The sequence below is a fragment of the Sinocyclocheilus rhinocerous genome, unplaced genomic scaffold, assembly GCF_001515625.1.
Source record: "Sinocyclocheilus rhinocerous isolate Xijiao unplaced genomic scaffold, SAMN03320098_v1.1 scaffold1710, whole genome shotgun sequence".
Taxonomy (NCBI): Eukaryota; Metazoa; Chordata; class Actinopteri; order Cypriniformes; family Cyprinidae; genus Sinocyclocheilus; species Sinocyclocheilus rhinocerous.
This window is the reverse complement of record NW_015650690.1, coordinates 342774-362385: the sequence shown is the minus strand read 5'-3', so window position 1 is coordinate 362385 and position 19612 is coordinate 342774. Positions and strand designations below refer to the sequence as shown.

The 19612-nt window shown below is 36.5% G+C and overlaps 2 protein-coding genes across 4 annotated transcripts; both read left to right on the top strand.

Moving 5' to 3' along the window:
* Nucleotides 1-448: 448 nt before the first annotated feature.
* LOC107712108 (serine/arginine-rich splicing factor 3) lies at nt 449-8066 on the top strand. Of its 3 annotated transcripts, none has more exons than XM_016517246.1 (8): nt 449-823; nt 4558-4603; nt 4736-4860; nt 5161-5246; nt 5980-6114; nt 7238-7276; nt 7441-7527; nt 7613-8066. In XM_016517246.1, the coding sequence occupies exons 1-8, from the start codon at nt 785-787 to the stop codon at nt 7638-7640; spliced, it is 585 nt and encodes a 194-aa protein (XP_016372732.1). In that variant the 5' UTR covers nt 449-784; the 3' UTR covers nt 7641-8066. The 3 variants fall into 3 exon arrangements, with proteins under 3 accessions (XP_016372732.1, XP_016372733.1, XP_016372734.1); XM_016517248.1 differs by lacking the exon at nt 449-823 and adding an exon at nt 3903-4059; XM_016517247.1 differs by lacking the exon at nt 5161-5246 and having other exon boundaries at nt 4736-4946.
* Nucleotides 8067-8670: 604 nt separating this feature from the next.
* On the top strand, nt 8671-19128 carry LOC107712062 (uncharacterized). The gene is made up of 10 exons (XM_016517187.1): nt 8671-8797; nt 9533-16884; nt 16988-17058; nt 17147-17256; nt 17344-17466; nt 18301-18382; nt 18462-18576; nt 18674-18772; nt 18865-18941; nt 19044-19128. The coding sequence occupies exons 2-10, from the start codon at nt 9535-9537 to the stop codon at nt 19126-19128; spliced, it is 8112 nt and encodes a 2703-aa protein (XP_016372673.1). The 5' UTR covers nt 8671-8797; nt 9533-9534.
* Nucleotides 19129-19612: the final 484 nt, after the last annotated feature.

The following is a 19612-nucleotide window of genomic DNA, read 5'->3' as shown; positions in this document are numbered from 1 at the left end:
GATCCTTTTAATTTAACAAAAATTTGTTATAGTATTTATACTTCAACATAAATACAATTTCTCTGTACTTATCACACCCCTTCCTGAAAGGACATACTGATTATTTCTTACAGCACAGTGATTCACCCACCATTAACAGATGTTTAGAGAGGATATGAATAATCTGTTTGGTGATGCAAAACACTCAAAGAGTCCAAAGATGTTTAGCAAATATGTAAATAAAAGCACGTTTGTTCACATTTTCCCTATTTTGTCATAATATCTACATCTAGATGACCGTCCATATCATGCAAGGTTCTATATTCATTTTCATCTTCTTGTTTCATAAGCATAAGAAGCATTTATGGGTCCACAGTCTATGCATGGTATCCAAATTTAACATAAAAAACAACATATTTTCAGAGAGGACATGAGGATTGTGGATGGAAACGACTGTAAGGAATAGCATGCAATAAGGAGTGATTATAGGAGTATCACCTTGTCGCCAAATAATGTCGATTTTATTGGTTACAGTCAAGAGAAAAATCCTGCTCGTTTGTTCACTGGTTTCTCAGATCAATAGGTCCGCGCGTCAAGAACTAAATGTTCTAGTTCACAGTGGCACGTGCGGTAGAGGCTCTGTTGACTCATCGGCGCAACCGAGGTAAGAAGTGGTACTGAACTTGACAAACCTGGTCTTGCGCACACGCGTCGTCTGTTTTTAGCATGCAGCTTAAGAACATTTAATACAAACGTCTGGGAAGCGGAATTAACATGGCATGTGTAAGTGTCTTTATTCGCCTGAATGCATGGACCTGCTTTTTGGCATAGGACAACGCGAGAGGTAATAACCTTCTATGTACCAGCATTCTAAGGAAGGAACCACATTTATTTATGTCGCCAATAACAGGAAATTGTAGGCTAGAGCTAATAAATGTGATGTGTGTCATTAAGAATGTGGGTAATAAAGAACTTTTTTTTTTAAATCCTATCCCAACGGAAGTAGTTTCAATTGGTTAAAGAATTTACATTTCTTTTTCTTTTCTTTTTTTTTTACTTTGATTCTATGTATATTAAATTATGCATCTTTTGACGTTGTCATGACAACGTGTCTTGTCTTCTTATTGTGAGTCTTATAGGTGACTATACAGCCTAATAGAAGAGTTCAGGAGGTAAAAATCCTATTAATTTTCTCCATAAACTAACAGCTTTTTAATTAAACCACATAAACAGACCTACCATAAGATGGGAGATTGTTAAGCATTGATATATTTTCTGTAGAAGGCACAAATGTGATTTCAACTTTATTTTAAAAATGTTTATTTGTCTAATTCCCAGTAAAGAACTGTACAACCCTATAGCCTAATCTAGAAAAGCAATCCAAAAATCAGAGAATTTGTTGCTACTATTGAATTCTAAATGTAATTAGTGGCAAAAGAGCTCAACCGTAACCACCCACTCCCATAAAGCATTGCAAACTGTCAAACTACCCAGACTGCCTAAAATAATAATAATAATAATAATAATAATGCAAAATAAAAATATGTTATTTGACGTTTTAGATAACATTTATCATGATTAATGTTAGTGGTGTCCAGAGCTTAAAAATAAAATACAGTTGTTTTGCGCTTTTAATGAAATTATCATTAAATTGTACCAGTTCAGTCTAGAAATGAGTCAAAATGAGCTGATATTGCTTCTGGTTCATTTGTCACACAGGAAATTTCAGGCCAAGTCCACGCATTGCATTGTGGGATACAGTATTCTGCACAGTGTGCTCTGGTTTATTGCATATTTTGGTAAATTTAGTAGGTCATCTTTGTGAGATTTAAGATTTTTTAAATGTTTTTAAAATAAGTTTCTTATGCATAGCAAAGCTGCACTTATTTGATCAAAAATACAGTAAAACAGTATTATTGTGAAATATTATTACAATTTAAAAGAACTGTTTTCTGTTTTAATATATTTTAAATCATCTGACACTGAAGACTGAAGTAATAGCTGCTAAAAATTCAGTTAAAATGGAAAACAGTTGTTTTAAATAAAAAAAAAACATTCACAATATTACTGTTTTACTATATTTTTTATCAAATAAATGCAGACTTGGTGAGCATAAGAGACGTATTTCAAAACATGAAAATCTTAATAATTACAAAACCGGTAGTGTAAGTATGCTATTCCAAAGATAGATTGCAACCTCCATCTAAAAAAAACCTATCCTCCAAAGATATGTCAGAAAACCCAAACCAAATAACTGTCTGGCAGAAAGCACCTCAGAGTCATCTGACTGGATAAGCAATAGCTTTAGACGGTCATACTGTTTTTTTTTTTTTTACTTTTTACAGAGGACATCTCAGGACACCTTTTTCAGTGATCTGTCAGGTAGTAGGGACATTTGCAGCATGCTAAACAATCTCTTACATCACTTTTAATGGGAAAAATACTTCCAGGAACCAAGACACTTGCTGTTTTGCACTATAGGCTAAATACAATATGTATATAAGCAAATCAGATGAGATAAATCACAATTCAGTCAAAATTGTGAACGGTCTATCAATGTAAGTCAATGTGAGATTTTTGAAATGTAATCTTAAATCTGTTTAAATGTTTTCACAAAGATTTATAAAAGCTAACCTGATTTATCATCTACAATGTATGTTTGCATTTCAAACTTCAGAAGGATAACATTTAACAGATATTAGAAAGTAAAGTTCTTGTGATTATATCTTGTCTTGTTTGAGTGCCACTAAAATGTACAATATCATCTAATTGATGTATGAACGTTGCAGTAATTGTATTAAAATATACTTTATCAGTATCAGTTTCATTTCATTGTGTGTGAGTCGAAGTAACTTAATCAACATGTTGATAATGCCACACAAACCACAAAAAGTGTGTGTGTGTGCTTCAGAGCATATGTATATCTTGCTTTTATGGAGAGTGAGAGGGCGGGTTCATGGGAGGCTAACCAGTCATCAGGAAGCAAAACAGAACAGAATGTGCAGTACTAATCTGGGCGGAAAAAAACACTGTGCCATGTGTGGTAACACAAATTCACATTGTCTTGCATACAAATAGCCTACACATGAAACATAAGAATGAGGAAAATATATATTGGTTTCTCGAAAGGGATGCTCTTTTTGTTTAGACATTGCATAAGAAAACAGCAATGAATACAAAAGACAAATCCCCAGAAGAGTTGGAGTATGATACGGGTGATGAAGATGTAAACATACTGACCTGCCCAGTCAGACAAAAATAAAACCAGTCAGCGTAATGATCTTTATTTGAATACAAGGTGTGTTACATAACACCAGTGTTTGCTTAATCCAAAACAAGGGCTGAACTATTGCCCCAAGATTTAGCCTAAATGAGTTGCTGAAGCTCTGTCACCTCTATGACCCCTTATTTTGCTAATCAAAGAGGTTATAATATTTGTTGCACATATTACATCTTACATAACCAAAAGTAACATACAAAATAATAATAATTTACTTTTTTTTAATGATGTAGTTGTATTTTATTCTATTTTTTAGCTTTTCCAAAATAATATGTGATGATTTTGATCAAATACATTGTACATGTAAAATAATCCACAAAAATATACAAATACTAAGTAGTAGGCCTATAGCCTACATAGCTATATAGCCTATGTTATGTTATGATATACAAATATATAATTAATTTGTTAATGTTAACAACTAATGATAACAATGTTAAGTATTCTACGAAGTAGACCTGAGATAGAAGGGTAAGTTCATTCATTAAACAAGGAACGAAAAGGTAAGGTGTGTTTTTTATAACTGTGCTGAACCTATTCATCAAATTTCATCCTTTAGACATTGAGATGTGAACTATTAAAATATTTGCAGCCTTTAAATATCGTTGTCTTAGGTGTGTTTCAGAGCAGAAATGTAGCGCCCTTCCGATATTTTTAGGCATGAGAGCTTTTCTTTCGACGTCCGTGTTGTTGATGATAACCGGAAGTGCTTTACATTTAGATTTGCTCGCGAGTGGCCCATTGTTTAGCTGCAGTGGCGCCTTTTTGATTTCGCTAACGCAAACAAAGCAGATTTACCGGTAAGAAAAATAAACATATATTATTTGATAACTATATAATGTGCGTGTAGCTTATAATGGAGTCGAATTTGCTTATTTAAATCAGTTTGATATGTCTGTTCTTGCGTGGTTGACTTGTGTAGGCCTGTAAAGACTCAGGTTAGCCTGTTAGCTTGGTTGGTACATACATTTAGTGCGTAACAAATCTGTTCGTATTACGTTTAATTAGACTTTAAATGTTAAACCATTTGTGTACTATAAATAGTTTTACTGTCGTTTTTATTTTTTGTATTTTTCCTATAAAGCTGCTTTCGATGAGTGTTATAAATCCTTTGAGTAATTCAGTGTCGCATGCTAGTGTTCTCATTGTTTCCAAAGTCAATTTTCAGCCTTTTTAGTAACAGTTTTGATCGTTACGTATTGCAGCTTTTAAACTTAACTCAACTGACAAGATAGGCTTCTATCATCCAGTTTAATTGCAAATTCATAGTCTCTGTGCTTATGTTTAATTTCTTGCAGTATTTTAGGTGTGCAGCTGAGTTTGGGATTGGTGAAGATATGGGAGGTGAGTCTTTATTCCATTCTTTTAACATCCATTCCAGCTATGATCCATTCTAGTGTGCTAAAAGAGTTGGGATAGACATAGGAAATACAGAGTTTTGATAATACTTGAAACTAAACTGTTTTTCCCCTACAGACCCTTCCCTAAGCCGGGACTGCCCGCTAGATTGTAAGGTCTATGTTGGCAATTTGGGCAACAGTGGTAATAAAACTGAGTTGGAGAGAGCATTTGGCTATTATGGTCCCCTGAGGAGCGTATGGGTGGCAAGAAATCCTCCCGGCTTTGCTTTTGTGGAGTTTGAGGACCCCAGAGATGCAACCGATGCTGTGAGGGAGCTTGACGGAAGGTAAGAACATCTGTTTAAATTTAGTCCTCTGGAACAGCCATTGTCCTGTAGATTAGATTATCCTGATTAAGCAAAGGTTTGCAGAGTTGCATCTTGTGGTTTTGATGGAAACTATCCAAAAATGCACATAGTTGTATAAGAGTTATTATTGTAAACTAAGATTGTAAATTGTTTAATCGAAATAATAATTTTAAAAACCCTGAGGAGCGTATGGGTGGCAAGAAATCCTCCCGGCTTTGCTTTTGTGGAGTTTGAGGACCCCAGAGATGCAACCGATGCTGTGAGGGAGCTTGACGGAAGGTAAGAACATCTGTTTAAATTTAGTCCTCTGGAACAGCCATTGTCCTGTAGATTAGATTATCCTGATTAAGCAAAGGTTTGCAGAATTGCATCTTGTGGTTTTGATGGAAACTATCCAAAAATGCACATAGTTGTATAAGAGTTATTATTGTAAACTAAGATTGTAAATTGTATAATCGAAATAATAATTTAAAAAAAAACGTATTTTATTTCAGCTAGTTGCCAAGACAACTTTTTATCCATTTTAGTGTCCTAGAAGAGGTGGGATAGACATACAACACCTAATAATACAGAACAATGATAATATTACTTGAAATAAAATGAAAAAGGAACTTAAATACAATGAAATATAAATAAACTTCAACTTATTTCAGCTAATTGCTACGGCAACATTTCTCATGTTCATTTAGTTAAAATATTAAATAATTAAAACTAAATAAAAAATTATATAGACATTATAATCAAAAACTAATAAATGGCAAAAACACATAAAAATTTAGCAAATTATAATGAAAACAAAAAAATAAAAATGTTATTCAAAGTATTCAAAAGTTATAATAGTTTATAAATTATATTAAAATAACACTGAGTTTTATATGCTATTTAAAACAATGTCATCAACAGCAAGAGCTGTTTGTTAATTTGTTTACTTTGTGGTTGTACTGTATGCTCTAGAAGTGTGACATGCGCTTTCTGTAAACTATTCTTATAACCCCATGTTTGTCTGTTTCAGAACACTGTGTGGTTGTCGAGTGCAAGTTGAAATGTCCAGTGGTGAAAAACGCTCAAGGTATCGAGGACCACCCCCTTCTTGGAATCGCCGCCCACGTGATGATTATAGACGCCGCAGCCCACCCCCTAGACGCCGGTATGGTTTATTTTTCTGCTCTCAAACGAGACTAGATGTCTTAAAAACCCTTTTACCACAAGCTTAGTTTTGGGCAGAGTGATGAGCCTAGGTGTGGAGACTGACAAAACCAGCATCTTTTCATAAATTCAGCCAAGCTGTTCGAAACCTTCCCCATGCTCTCCTTGCACTGATCAGTTTTCAGCCTTCGGATCGGTTAACCAACAATGAGTGCATTGAGTTTTTGCTCAGGGATATTCATTAACTTGAATTGTAGTTTTCCAAAGAATCTTCTCATTGTTTGGGTTTTATGTCATTTTTATATTTATATTAATGAAGCTGACCACCCCACCCCCCCTTTCAGAGAGATCACCAAGCCTCTACTCATCTACCTCTGAGTCAGTCAACTAGCCCTCTTTCAGCATCATGTGACCAGCGTACACCAATCAGCTCACATGATCCAAGCATGGCCACCAGCCCTTTGGTTCCTGAGCATGCCTCTCAGGCTCCTTCACCTCCTCCAACGTTAACCTGATCGGCAAAACCAGCCACGCCACACTTACAACCAATCAACGGGTCTTATGCCCCTCCCCAAATGTCTACATGACAACATATCCTCAGCAGCCACCTACTGTATAGCTGTTTAACATCTAGCAACCATCTGGCAAAATCTCCCCGCAAATTACGCCCTCCTGACCAGCACTCAGCTTAACTGCATCATAACTAGCTTGTTGAAAACAAAATAGTAAGTTAATGCCTTTTCCTCCCGCTTAATGGCATTGAATTTTGTTTATTTGGTGGTTTTGAGATATAACCTTTTTTGTGATGGTATAAGATAAGTATAAGACGACTTTTTTTTTTTCTTTTTCAAAACGATACTTTTACATCCCTTCAGTAGTTTTCATACTGAAACTTTTTTTGATTTATGCACAAAGGTTTGGCAAATGAATCTGGAACAGGCACTTCTTACAGATAGCTGTTTTGAAAATTGTTTGACCCATATTGGGCTTCATAAGACCTTCATTGAAGGCCAATTGGTATCTACTCCAAAACAATGACTATTTCATGACGCTTCATGCATCATGAATATTATTTTGGCCATATTGACCCCTGACTTGTCAGTATTTCTTGCATCTGCATATAGGTCTCCTAGGAGGCGGAGCTTTAGTCGTAGTCGGAGCAGGTGAGTTGCTTAAATGTTTTTATAACCCTTCTGCAACTAATGTCAACTCTGTTGTTCTTATGAATATAAACTGTAACTTTGCCTCATATCTGCCTCATATCTTAGAGCTCCTTAGTAATGAGGTAGCTATAACATATTTATACGTGTTTACTTGGCTTTTAAAGGTCCCTTTCCAGAGAGAGGAGAAGAGAGAGGTCTTTGTCCCGCGATAGAAACCATAAACCTTCAAGGTCTTTCTCAAGATCACGCAGGTAGGTTTACACTTGTGAGTAGTTGTGTAATGGCACAGCTGGAGTATTTAGTTATGCTCATGGAATTTGTCTTATTTCTTTTCAGTCGTTCACGTTCCAATGGTCGGAAGTGAGAAATGTTCAAGGCCAGCCTTGTCAGAGAAAGCATGTCTGTGTGCTCCTCCTCAACAGACTAGGATGATTGGAAACCGTGATGTTTTTTTTTGTTTTTTGCCCCCAAAGTTTTTTTAAATTGTATCTTCTCCATAGTGTTCTGAGTATCCTTTTTTACTTAAGATATCTGTGCTTAATGGGTAGCAATGATTTCATCCTGCCTAAATTCCTGAATGTAATTTTATGCTCTTTGGGCAGTAAAAAAGTTCTGATTGGAATAACTCGTGTCTGAGTTAGATGGTCATTTGAAACCAATTTTGTATGCTTTTTTTGTTTGTACTTCCATTAAAAGAAGTTCCTTATGAATTCACTGTATGACTTTTCTCTACATTTCACACTGATTAGTTGTTCATATGTTACTTGCATTAAAAAGTTTGGTAACCCTTTTACTGTAAGGTTCAATTCATTCTCGTATGTATTGATATTAGGTATCATAAACTAGCAATTTTGATGTAGATAATCTTTTCATGTACTAATACATTATTTCAAGTTGAATTAACTAACCTATAATGCTGCAACAGTCGTTCATGATGTGTTAACAAATGTTAAACCTTATTGTAAAGGCTTTTTTGAAGAAAGGCATTTCAAAGTAAAAAATAAAATGCTTACTATGAACCTATTTTGGTTCATTTGTCTATCATATAGTATTTTGTGTTTTAAATTATATCATGTTGGGTTGCATTAGTAAGCTTTAAAATGTGCATTAAAGGGCCAGCAGAGGGCTGTGCTGTTTTGGGCGTGTTTGAGAAATGCGAATGTGTTATTGTAATACTGTAAACTCAAAAAGAAAAAAAATATTTTACTCATGGTTCAAACATGCGCTTAGACTGTGCTATCACAAAATTGGAAAGATTAAAAAAAAAATTGCTTATGTCGTTCACACAGCAAGAACAATTAGCAGCTCTCTTCATGAAATATGTACTTCAAGTTCACACTTAACTTACGGTGCAATTTGTGTCACCAACACAGGAAGTTGAGGGTAGCAGCGAAAAGGAAGCTAAATGAGCTCAGCCTCCTTTAAAAGAGACGCATAGGCACCTAAAACTGTTGTGCTTTGTGCTCTGCTAAAACACCCAAGACTGCGAAGTGGAAGGATCCCTGAAAGGGGCACCGGAAGGTAACATCAGTTTATCATGGTACTTTCCTAGTGTCATAAGTTGTAGGGGGCACGTCTTACATTTACGCTCTGTCATTTTGCATTTGGAAATGTAAAGTTTTACATGCAAATTATGTGGTTTTATCCTCAGATTATTTATATTAACATTGGATTACTTAATCATGTTGTTTAGATGTCTTGTTTTCACATTGTGTTCATCTGAGTAAAGACTTGGTCACATAATTTGTTTTTGTTTTTCTAATAATGTCATGACAGAACCTTCATCCGTCCAACAACGTGTATTTACATATGTTAAAAAAAAAAATTTTATTTTTTTTTTTACAATTTAAATCATCAGCAAGTTAGGATGGATGGAAGCATGCTGTCATTACTCGACTATTCGGGAGATGTGAAGTATAGTGGCATGATGACGAATTAAATGTTTGATGGCAAGTGTCACGTTTTTGATAAACACATTTGCTATATATATATAAAACCTCTTGACCTTATATCTACTTAGTATATTAGTAGCCTATATAAAACAGCTTGCTAGGGTGATCTGATTTTCACTGTCATTATGTATCATCACAAGTGGAATCAATGATTTGAGAGCACATGCCTGACAGTTAGTATGAGTCATATAAATGTTGCATCACTAATGCTCTCTGGTTTCCTTTTTAATCATGTTCCTAAGTGTCAAAGATGTTTAGAAATGACTTATCCCCATTATTTGTCTCATCATATGAACATGAACAGCCATGTCAGGCAGAAAATCCAAGAAGAACCAGAGGCTTGGTTCATCACGACGAGGTCCTAAAGGTCTTAACAGAAATATTGAGAAAGATGATGATGATGATGATGGGTTTCAGCAGACTGCAGCGTCTGAGGATGGGCGAGATGAATTTCACACCACCAGTGATTACCATGCAACCCAGTTTGATCATCCACCAAGCTCAAGCATTGAACAACAAACATCTGCGTTAGAATGTCCTCCACATGCAAGGGGTAACAAGGATTCACTAATGGAGACTGAACTGCCAGAACGGAAAAGGAAAATGGGTTCAACTCGCAAGAGTACTGGTAGGTTTAAAGGTGAGAGAAAACTTGATGACATGAGGACCACTGAAGAGTTAGATGAAGAATATGTAACTCAACCAAACACATCAACCACTGAGGAACAACATGCTTCTCTAACAGAAGAAGAACAATCAAGTTTTCCTTCTGATTTATCCCTTCAGACCAAAAGTTCTGGTTTTGGAAAGGAGTCTGGAACAACTCCTATGTTTGCAGTTTCAGAAAATAAAGGAAAAGTTACAATCCACCATCAAGAAATAACCTCTCATTCACATGAGGTAGTAAGTGATATGCCTATAGACGAGGCAATGGGGCCATCTGTCCAGTCTATTCCTGTCACAGTAGCTGAACGTGATTTGTTGCGGGAGGATTCAGTCATGTTTAATGAACCAAAAACACTTAGTCACCAAGAAACCCAAATAGCCAGTACCTCTGGACAAAAAAGAAGGATGGGCTCAACCCGCAGACCTCTCAGAGGGCAAAACAGTGAAAATGTAGGTGTGCAAGAACATTCACGAAACATGACAGAGAATGAAAGGAAAGCAAAAGTCATGGGCGAAGCAAAGTTGAAAATGTCAGAAGAGATGGCGCAAACATGGGATGATGTGGCAAGAGTTGATCCATCGTCCCACACAGAATCAGCTTTGCTTTTAAGTCAGTCTCTATTGGCCGATAGAGCTGAGCTGAAAGAGCCTGATGTTTCGGCTGAAACTGAAACTATGAACCAATCAGTTGCTTTTCCCCTTGTTGATTCAGAAAAGCCCCTACCTGAAACATCTAACCACCATGGGACTCCATTACTGAACGAGGCATTGGATTTTAAGTTTGGTTCACACACTGAGGATTTAGATGTTCTAAATAAAGTTTTAAAAGAAGCAGGAAGTCATTTAAGTGATAACAGCCAACATGTGTCTGATACAAGAAAAGATACAAACCCATCTTACGACTTTAGAGATGTGAACACAGAATCCAAGAAGGAGGTTCTAAAGCAGAAAGAGGAACCACAATTAGAGGAACTTGTGTTGCATGATCAAGAATCTTCATTAAGCCAACATGACATAGCTACTCTAAATAATAACTATGATTGTTCTATGGTTCAACATACAGTGGGAGGAAGTAGAAGTCTTGATATGCCTATGTCTAACATTAGCCATGCTGAACCCACAACGACCAATTTACCACATGAGATGAGGGATGCTGTTGAAGAAAGGCAAGAGATTCATATAGAAATGAAACAAGAAAATAATGTTTGTGATGTTGCTTCAGTAACATGTGATAGTCTGACTAATTTAGTGTCTATTACGAAAGAAGATGAAGATCCCCACATTTTAGCAACAAGAGAAAATGAGAATATGAGTGTTGAAAGAGGATCTGAAACAGAAGATGCATTTGAAATGACAGACCAGGGTGATGTAAGAGATCACAATGTAACACAAATAATAATGGATGTAAGAGATCATGAAAAAGACGGAGAAACAAGCACAGAGACCATTTGGATTTCACACCAGAAACCGTGTGATGTTTCAACTGAAAATAAGGAGCTATATAAAGGACAAGAGCATTATTCATCAAATATATCTCTAACACACAGTCAAACACACGATGATGCTGGGAAGATGCTAGAAAATGAGGAGGTTAGAAAATACAAAAAAGAGACTGAGAATACTGCAGTTAATGATGTGACCTCAAAGTCAGAGGAAATGTTTCGTTTTGAAGACTCAGCAACAGATACAGGATCTCTCGCACAACAACAACTGTTTATGCAATCTCCTGATAAAGAAGACTATGACTTGCATGAAAATGTGAATGAGAAACGTGAAAAGGAAGAAATACTTTTCAGTGTAGAATCAGAGAATGTAGCTTTTGATAGAGGCAATGAGAGAAGGGAAGGAACAGATGGAATTAAGGAGATGGATGCAGCACCAGTCCTGACATTAGATGTGGGAGATGCAGGCCTACAGTTAGAAGTTGAAGCACAGAACAAAACATTTGACTCAACAAACAGTGAAGCAGATGGAACAGAAGAGAATATCAATGGTGCTAGTGTTTTAGTCAGAGAAAATAAAGTTATTGGAAATACAGTGGAGAGTAATATGACCCCTGATGCACACATGGAAGCATTGAAAGTATCTGAAAATGCTGAGCAAGAAGTTTCAGGAGAAACAATTCTCAAGCAAAACGACATCAACATCGTTCCTGAAGATTCTCATGAAGAGAAGGCACACCCAAAATCAAGTCCAGTTATTCAGAAGAGAAAAATGGGCTCAACTCGTAGACCTCTCAAAGGGAATAAAGGACTAAGAAAAGGTCATGATGAAAAAGAAATCTTCAATTTGGAGGATGAACCCTGTCCAGATGAATCCAGATATACTGCAGTGAGTATCTGTGACATTTCAGAATCACAAACTTTCACAAAAATCTATGCAGGGTCCCAGGAAAATACTGGAGATGTTGAAATAGTGCCAGCAGAGGGAGACACAGAATCACACTCAGAAAACAAAACGTTTGACTCAACAGCTTTTGAAGGAGAAGTTGAAGTCAGAGAAGTTGAAGTTATTGGAGATACCGTGGGCAGTAATATGACTACTGAATCAGATTTTCATCAAACTTCTGATGCAAACATGGAAACGTTGAAAGTATCTGAAAATCCTGATAGTGAAGATTTAGAACTCAGAAGTTCACAATCAGAAATTCAACCAGAAAACAAAATGATTGAGTTAACATCTGAAGCAGAAAGAACAGAAGATACCATCTGTGAAGCTAGTGTTTTAGTCAGAGAAGATGAGTTTACTGTAGATACGGTTATAGTGGACAGTAATATGACTATAGAGTCAGATTTGCTTCAGAGTGACACTTTAAATGATGCAAAACTGGAAGCACTGAAATTATCTAAAAATACTGTGAGTGTTTCTGCTGTGACGGATTCTGTGCTTCTTGTGCAAGAGGATGTCACTGAAGGATCAAGAGAGACAGACACATTTCCTGAGCAAAGTGACATCAACATCATTCCTGAATATTCTCATGGAGAGGAGGTACACTCAATATCAAGTCTAATTGTTCACAAGCGAAAAAAAATGGGCTCAACACGTAGACCTCTCAGAGGGAACAAAGGACAAAGAAAAGAAATAGAACATCATGATGAAAATGAGACACTTGACAGTGAAGGTATGATCAATGCAGAGAAAGAAACAATTTGTTTGGAGAATGAACCCAGTCCAGATATATCTACATTACAAAGTTTAAAAGATGGAGCTAAAGAACAGGAGATGGAAATATGTGAGAAGAATGATGTTGATCCTGTTAAAGGGTCTGAATCCACTCTCCTGCAGTCATCATGTACTTCAGATTTAGTGTCTAAGGAATCCACTGCAATAAGTATCTGTCACATCACAGAATCACAAACCCTCACAAATATTCATGTAGAGTCTCAAGAAAATACTGGAGATGCTGAAAGAGTGGCAGCAGAGGATGACAAAGACTTACAATTAGAAATTGACTCACAGAACAAAACATTTGACTTAGCAACCAGTGAAGCAGATGGACCAGAAGAGAACATCCAAGACGTTAGTGTGGCATTAATCAGAGAAGTTGAAGTTATTGGAGATACAGTTACAGTGGAGAGTAATATGACTACTGAGTCAGATTTTCTTCAAACTTCTCCTGATGCACACATGGAAGCATTGAAAGTATCTAAAAATGCAGAGAGAGAAGTTTCAGGAGAAACAAACACAATTCCTGAACAAAGTGATATCAGCATCATTCCTGCAGATTCTCACAGAGAAGAGACACACTCAAAATCAAGTCCAGTTATTCAGAAGAGAAAAATGGGCTCAACTCGTAGACCTCTCAAAGGGAATAAAGGACTAAGAAAAGGTCATGATGAAAAAGAAATCTTCAATTTGGAGGATGAACCCAGTCCAGATGAATCCAGATATACTGCAGTGAGTATCTGTGACATTTCAGAATCACAAACTTTCACAAAAATCCATGCAGGGTCCCAGGAAAATACTGGAGATGTTGATATATTGCCAGCAGAGGGAGACACAGAATCACACTCAGAAAACAAAACAATTTACTCGCCAGCATTTGAAGGAGAAGCAACAGGAGAGAACATCTGTGCAGCTAGTGCTTTAGACAGAAACGTTGAGTTTATTGGAGATGCAGTTATAGTGGAGAGTAATATGACTACAGAGTCAGATATTGTTCAAAATGACACTCCCACTGATGCAAAACTGGAAACTTTGGTATCTGAAAATGCTGAGAATGAAATTTCAGGAAAAACAGACATCATTTCCAAACAAAGTGTTCCCAACATCATTCCTGAAGATCTTCATGGAGAGGAGGTACACACAAAATTGAACCTTAATGTGCATAAGCGAAAAATGGGCTCAACTCGTAGACCTCTTAGAGTGAACAAAGGACAAAGAAAAGTGAGAGTAGAATCCAAGGAAAATAATGGAGATAGTGAAGGAGTGTCAGAAGAGGAAGACACAGAAACACACTCAGAAATTCAAAACTGGGATAACGTGGTTGATCAGAATGTGACACAAGAAATTATGAATGTAAGAGATGTTGAAGATGAGGAGAGAAAGACCACGAAGACACTGGACATGTCAGTGCAGGTGCTATGTGATGATTTGGAACTAGAGCAAAGATCAGATGCATCTCAAACACAAACTGGTCCATCACAGGAAGATACTGGCTCATATTTAGTAGAGTTCCCAGAAAGAACTGCAGATATTGTGAGAGACAGTAATAGTCTTTCTGATATGGTCATGTCTGATGCCCTTCTTATGGAGGAAACCCAAATTCATGTGTCATCTAATGATGTTCCTCCAACAGAGGTAGTTGAAATGAATCCAGTCTCCAAAAAGTCTATGCAGAAGAGAAAAATGGGGTCAACTCGGAAGAGAGGTAAGAGGATGGTAAATGACAAGGAGGTTGAAGAAGAGAAAGAGGGAGAAACTGAAAATACAACAGCTGGTGATGAGACCACAGAGTCAGAGGAGAAATTAACACTTGAAGAAGCCATTACAGGATCTCCTGTACATCAGCAACTGTTCAGTTCATCTGCTGATAAAGAGGACCATGACATTCAGGATATTGTTTGTAAATCAGATGTGCAGGCAGAAAACTCGGAACAAAATTATCCAAACTCTACCATAAATCCAGAACTATTGATAGAATCTGAATGTTCATCAAATGTTGCTGCTGAAATGGTTTCAGACCTTCCATTGGGAGATGTCGACACATACTTAGATCCTAAACAAAGTGTCATTCCTAAAGAGTCTCATAGAGAAGATAAACCAAACTTGAATCCGGCTGTTCAAAAACGAAAAATGGGGTCGACACGTAAGACGCTCAGAGGGAACAAAGGGCAGGGAAGAATAGCAGAATCCAAAAAGATGGATCGAAATAGTGAAGGAATGATACAGGAACAGGATACAGAACCACATTTAGAAACCAGTGCAAGAAAAACTGAATTTGATGAAGAGGTTGAACAAAACATCCCATTTGAATGTTCTCATCCAGTGGCTTCTTCAAACATGCTCCTTGAACTAGAAAATGGAGTGACGGAAGTTTTTCCGAATATTCATGACCTATCTGAGGTGAGTGAGGAAAAGGGGATGGACAATACTGGAAATGACAGTAATAGTCTGAGTGAGGCAATTAATCTCAAGGAGGGGACAAAGGACAAATTGGTCTTGACAATTAGTCACGAAGATGTTCATCAGATTGTGTCAGAGCCTGCACAAACTGAAAACACACACACGGTTATTCCTACACAAGAACTAAGAGCCACTCAAGATGATGTTGTTCATGAAAACAACTCTCGAAAAATACCTGCCACCCAAGAAAAGAGGCGAAAGATGGGCTCAACCCGGAGAAATCCCCGAGCAATGCATGGGAAAAATATGGCTGATAATGAAGATGTACTTGGTGTGGCGGAGGATAGAGAAACTAAGAAAGCAGAGGATGATTTAGAAGAAGCATTAAGCATCAGTCAGTCCAAGGATGTGTCTTCAGTCAGTACCACAGATCTTAATTCAGAAATGTTAGCTAGTGTAACTGATTTAAAAGTTGAAAATGATCATCTTCATAGTTTTAGACCAACAGTGCCTGAAACACATGAAAATACCCTTCAAATATGTGACAATCAATTAGAAAATGCTGATGTTACCAAACATCCACAGTCAGAGACTATTACCATTGAGAAGAGAAGAAAGATGGGCTCGACTCGGAAGAATCTCAGAGAAGGAGGAATACGAGGAAAAAGAGATGGATATGAGGACACAGAAACTGAAGACACAAATGTGCAAATGTCTCAGGACACTGAAATGAGCTTAGTAAGAGAAGATGACAACAGACAACAGACAACTCACGACTACCCCAATCAGCCAGAGGATTCACTTCTCAGTGAGATAGAGAGAGCATTAAATAAGACGTCTCAAAGTTCATTAAGTTATGATTGGGAATTAATCGTCAAAGAGCCAAACCCAGATGGCTTAGCCAATGCTCCTGATCTCAATATGCCAGAAAACTCAGAAATCAAATCTCTTCAGCCAATGCCATCGGCTCACAGTGAACCCAACTCACCAGGAGGACGAAGAAGAAAAATGGGTTCAACTCACAAAAATCTCAGACAGCAGCTCAAAGCAGAAAGGGAGGATGAAGACAAAGAGGATGGGGAGATAGATGAGAACTCAAAGACAAATAAGCAAGAAAAGAAGGACCTTGAAAGAGTTGAGGTGTCTGTAGTGCATAATATTACTGAAAACAAACTGAATAAAGAGTATCTCGATGTCTCTAGTGCACACACAAGTAGCAATCAGCTAGAAGAGAGCACTAACCCTGTTAGCCAAGAAAAGACGTCTCCATCAACTAAAAGGAAGTTTGGGTCCAGACGTGCTAATAAGGGCAAACAAGGCCTTGGTAGGTTGGCTGATTCTGATTTTGGGAATGATTTAGAAGATGGAGATCATAAACCAGACAGCTCTGAGGTCAAGGACAAGCTGCACAGTGATGACTTAGCGGTGTGTATCTCTTTGTTTAGAAAATGTCCTTATATTTTGTACTTCAGCTTTTAATGGAAATTGTATTTACTTTAAATCACTAACAAATGTTTGTTTTGTTAAGGTTTGTGATCCGTGCCTCACCTTACAACCAGAGAATCAACCAGCTTCTGAGCAGAGGAACATGGAAGCCAAGTATGACACAGAGCTATATAAGAGTTCTTTATGTCTTTGTTATAAGAAAATAATTAACTTTTTTCTTTTTTTCTTTTTCCTTCTCCAGAAATGAAGAAGCTGCTCCAAAAGGCACTGGTGCTGGTCTTGTTTCTTTGGACCAAATCATAAAACATGATAGCACTGGAGCTAAGCAGACAGTAAATTTAAAGAACAGGAGTGAGTAAAGTGATAAAATAGCGTCATGTAATTGTACCTTAAAGTTTAATATCTAATACTCATCTAAACACAAACTCTGTCATATAGTTTCAGATACTGAAGTAGTTCAGTTTAATGTTGTCATGGTGGGAAACAGCTGTGTGGGAAAGACTTCCTTCATAAGACGCTTCCATGAAGACCAGTTCACTGAGGATTACCGCTCCACTATTGGTGAGTGTTGCGATGGAGGCAGTCTTGTACGCTAAAGCAGCTATACACTATCATTCAAAAATTTGGGTCTGCAAGATTTTTTTTATGTTTATGAGAAAAGTCTCTTATGCTCTGATCAAAAGTACTGCACAGTATTAACAGTAATATTGTCAAATATTATTACAATTTAAAATAATTGTTTTCTAGTTTACTATGCTTTATTTAAAATGTAATTTTTCCTGTGATGGCAAAGTCATTACTCCAGTCTTGAGTGTCACATGATCCTTTAGAAATTATTCTAATATGCTGATTTAATTCTCAAAAAACATTTCTTATTATTATATATATTGATAACAGTTGTGCTGCTTCATATTTTTTTTCAGGATTTTTTGTAACTTTATTAATGTATTTACTATTACTTTTGACCGATTTAATGCATCTTTAAATATTCATTTAAAGATAAAAATGAAAATATAAAAATATTCATTTCTTAAAATGTATTTATTTAAAAAAATTATTGACCTCAAACTTAGAATAATAGTGTAAAAAGTGTTAAGATACGTATTTTCTATATAGAAATTATTTTTAGGAAGAAAAAATAAAGCAACAGACTGACTAATTATAATGATCAGTTCCAAGTGTATAAATGTGTGCATTTATAATTTAATTAATAATAATAATTTATGCATTTAGCAGATGCTTTTATTTAAAGCGACTTACAGTGCATTCAGGCTATAAATTTTTTACCAGTATGTAATAACTTGTTTTTTAAAAAGTTATATCATGTAAAATTTTATATTATATATTTAAAAACTTTAAATGTGTCATAGATAGTAATTACTCTTTTGCACCTAGGTGTTGACACCTGTATACAGACTGTTGTGCTGCCTGACAGAACTGTTAGACTGCAAATATGGGACACAGCAGGTCAAGAGAGGTAAGACCTCAGAACAAAATAATACACGATGGAAAAGATGTTTGTTGGTGTGTAATTTAATCCAAAAAATCTTTATAAGGTTTCACAGCATCACCACACAAGTGTTCCACAAGGCTGATGGGCTTCTGCTCATGTATGAAGTCACATGTTCAAAGAGTTTTATTTCTGTACGAGATTGGATCTCTCAAGCTCGGGTAGCTTATGTTTTCATTTCTTCATTTTCATTATATTTTAGTCAAAATATATGGTAACATCCCCTTCCCTAAATTGTATTATGACCATGTTACACAGCAAAGGGCCCCTGATGATGTCATCATGATGTTGCTTGGAAACAAAAATGATTCTGTAAAGCGTGAAGTCCAGGTTCAGGAAGGGGCAGATCTGGCCAGAGTAAGAGTTCATTGTGACCCCAAAAGCACTGTCTAATTGTTTTGCTTAAGTTTAGTTCTACTAAAAGTTTGGTTGTATTTTCCCTTCATTAGGAGTATAACATACATTTCATGGAGTGCAGTGCTGCAACTGGGGTGAATGTGTCAGAATCCATGAGAAGTCTTGCAGAGTAAGACTCAAAACTAACAAAACCCATCACACCAATTATTATTTGTTAAATATATGTGTGTTTTCTGTCCATGCATAAAGTCTAATTTCTTGTTGCTACTAGAATGTTAGTGCAGCGCAAGTCACAGAAGGAGAAACACACAACATTGAGAAGAGAACCACCACAGAAGAAATCTGGTTGCTGTTGACATGACACTGTGCACCTTCTATATATGTTATTATTTAAAAGCTGCTTGTGATGGGCTTTGGTTCATCATGTGACTTTCTCATCACCACCTGCATTTGGTGGTTATCAGTGTATTACAAAGGTACAAAACAGATTTCAGTACTTCAATAGGTTGGTATATTAACATTATTTTAGTTAATGAAATTACGGTATTTAACTGTAAATTTAAGTTAAAACCGTAAAACCTAAAATGTTGCTACCGTATTTTTTACATTTTACAGAATTTTTTTTACAGTGTAAAATTAAATCATCTTTGAGAGCAAGGGGGCCCCCTGGTGTTTCGGGGGCCCTACGCAGCTTGCGTATTTTGCTCATAGGGAGGATCGGCTCTGGCTGTTGAAAACACATTTCCACACACACAACATGCACGACCATTCAAACTTTTGGGTTAGTAAGATATTTTTTGTAGAAATTAATACTATTATTCAGCAAGTATGCCTTAAATT

Bases quoted from the DNA above. Each gene is read 5' to 3' on its own strand.
- LOC107712108 (XM_016517246.1), top strand. From the start codon at position 785: ATGCATGGACCTGCTTTTTGGCATAGGACAACGCGAGAG. The intron at 824-4,557 runs GTAATAACCTTC...AATTTCTTGCAG, and splicing joins GGCATAGGACAACGCGAGAG to TATTTTAGGTGTGCAGCTGA. The intron at 7,277-7,440 runs GTGAGTTGCTTA...TGGCTTTTAAAG, and splicing joins TTTAGTCGTAGTCGGAGCAG to GTCCCTTTCCAGAGAGAGGA.
- LOC107712062 (XM_016517187.1), top strand. From the start codon at position 9,535: ATGTCAGGCAGAAAATCCAAGAAGAACCAGAGGCTTGGTTCATCACGA. The intron at 16,885-16,987 runs GTGTGTATCTCT...TGTTTTGTTAAG, and splicing joins TGCACAGTGATGACTTAGCG to GTTTGTGATCCGTGCCTCAC. The intron at 18,383-18,461 runs GTAAGACCTCAG...AATCTTTATAAG, and splicing joins GACACAGCAGGTCAAGAGAG to GTTTCACAGCATCACCACAC.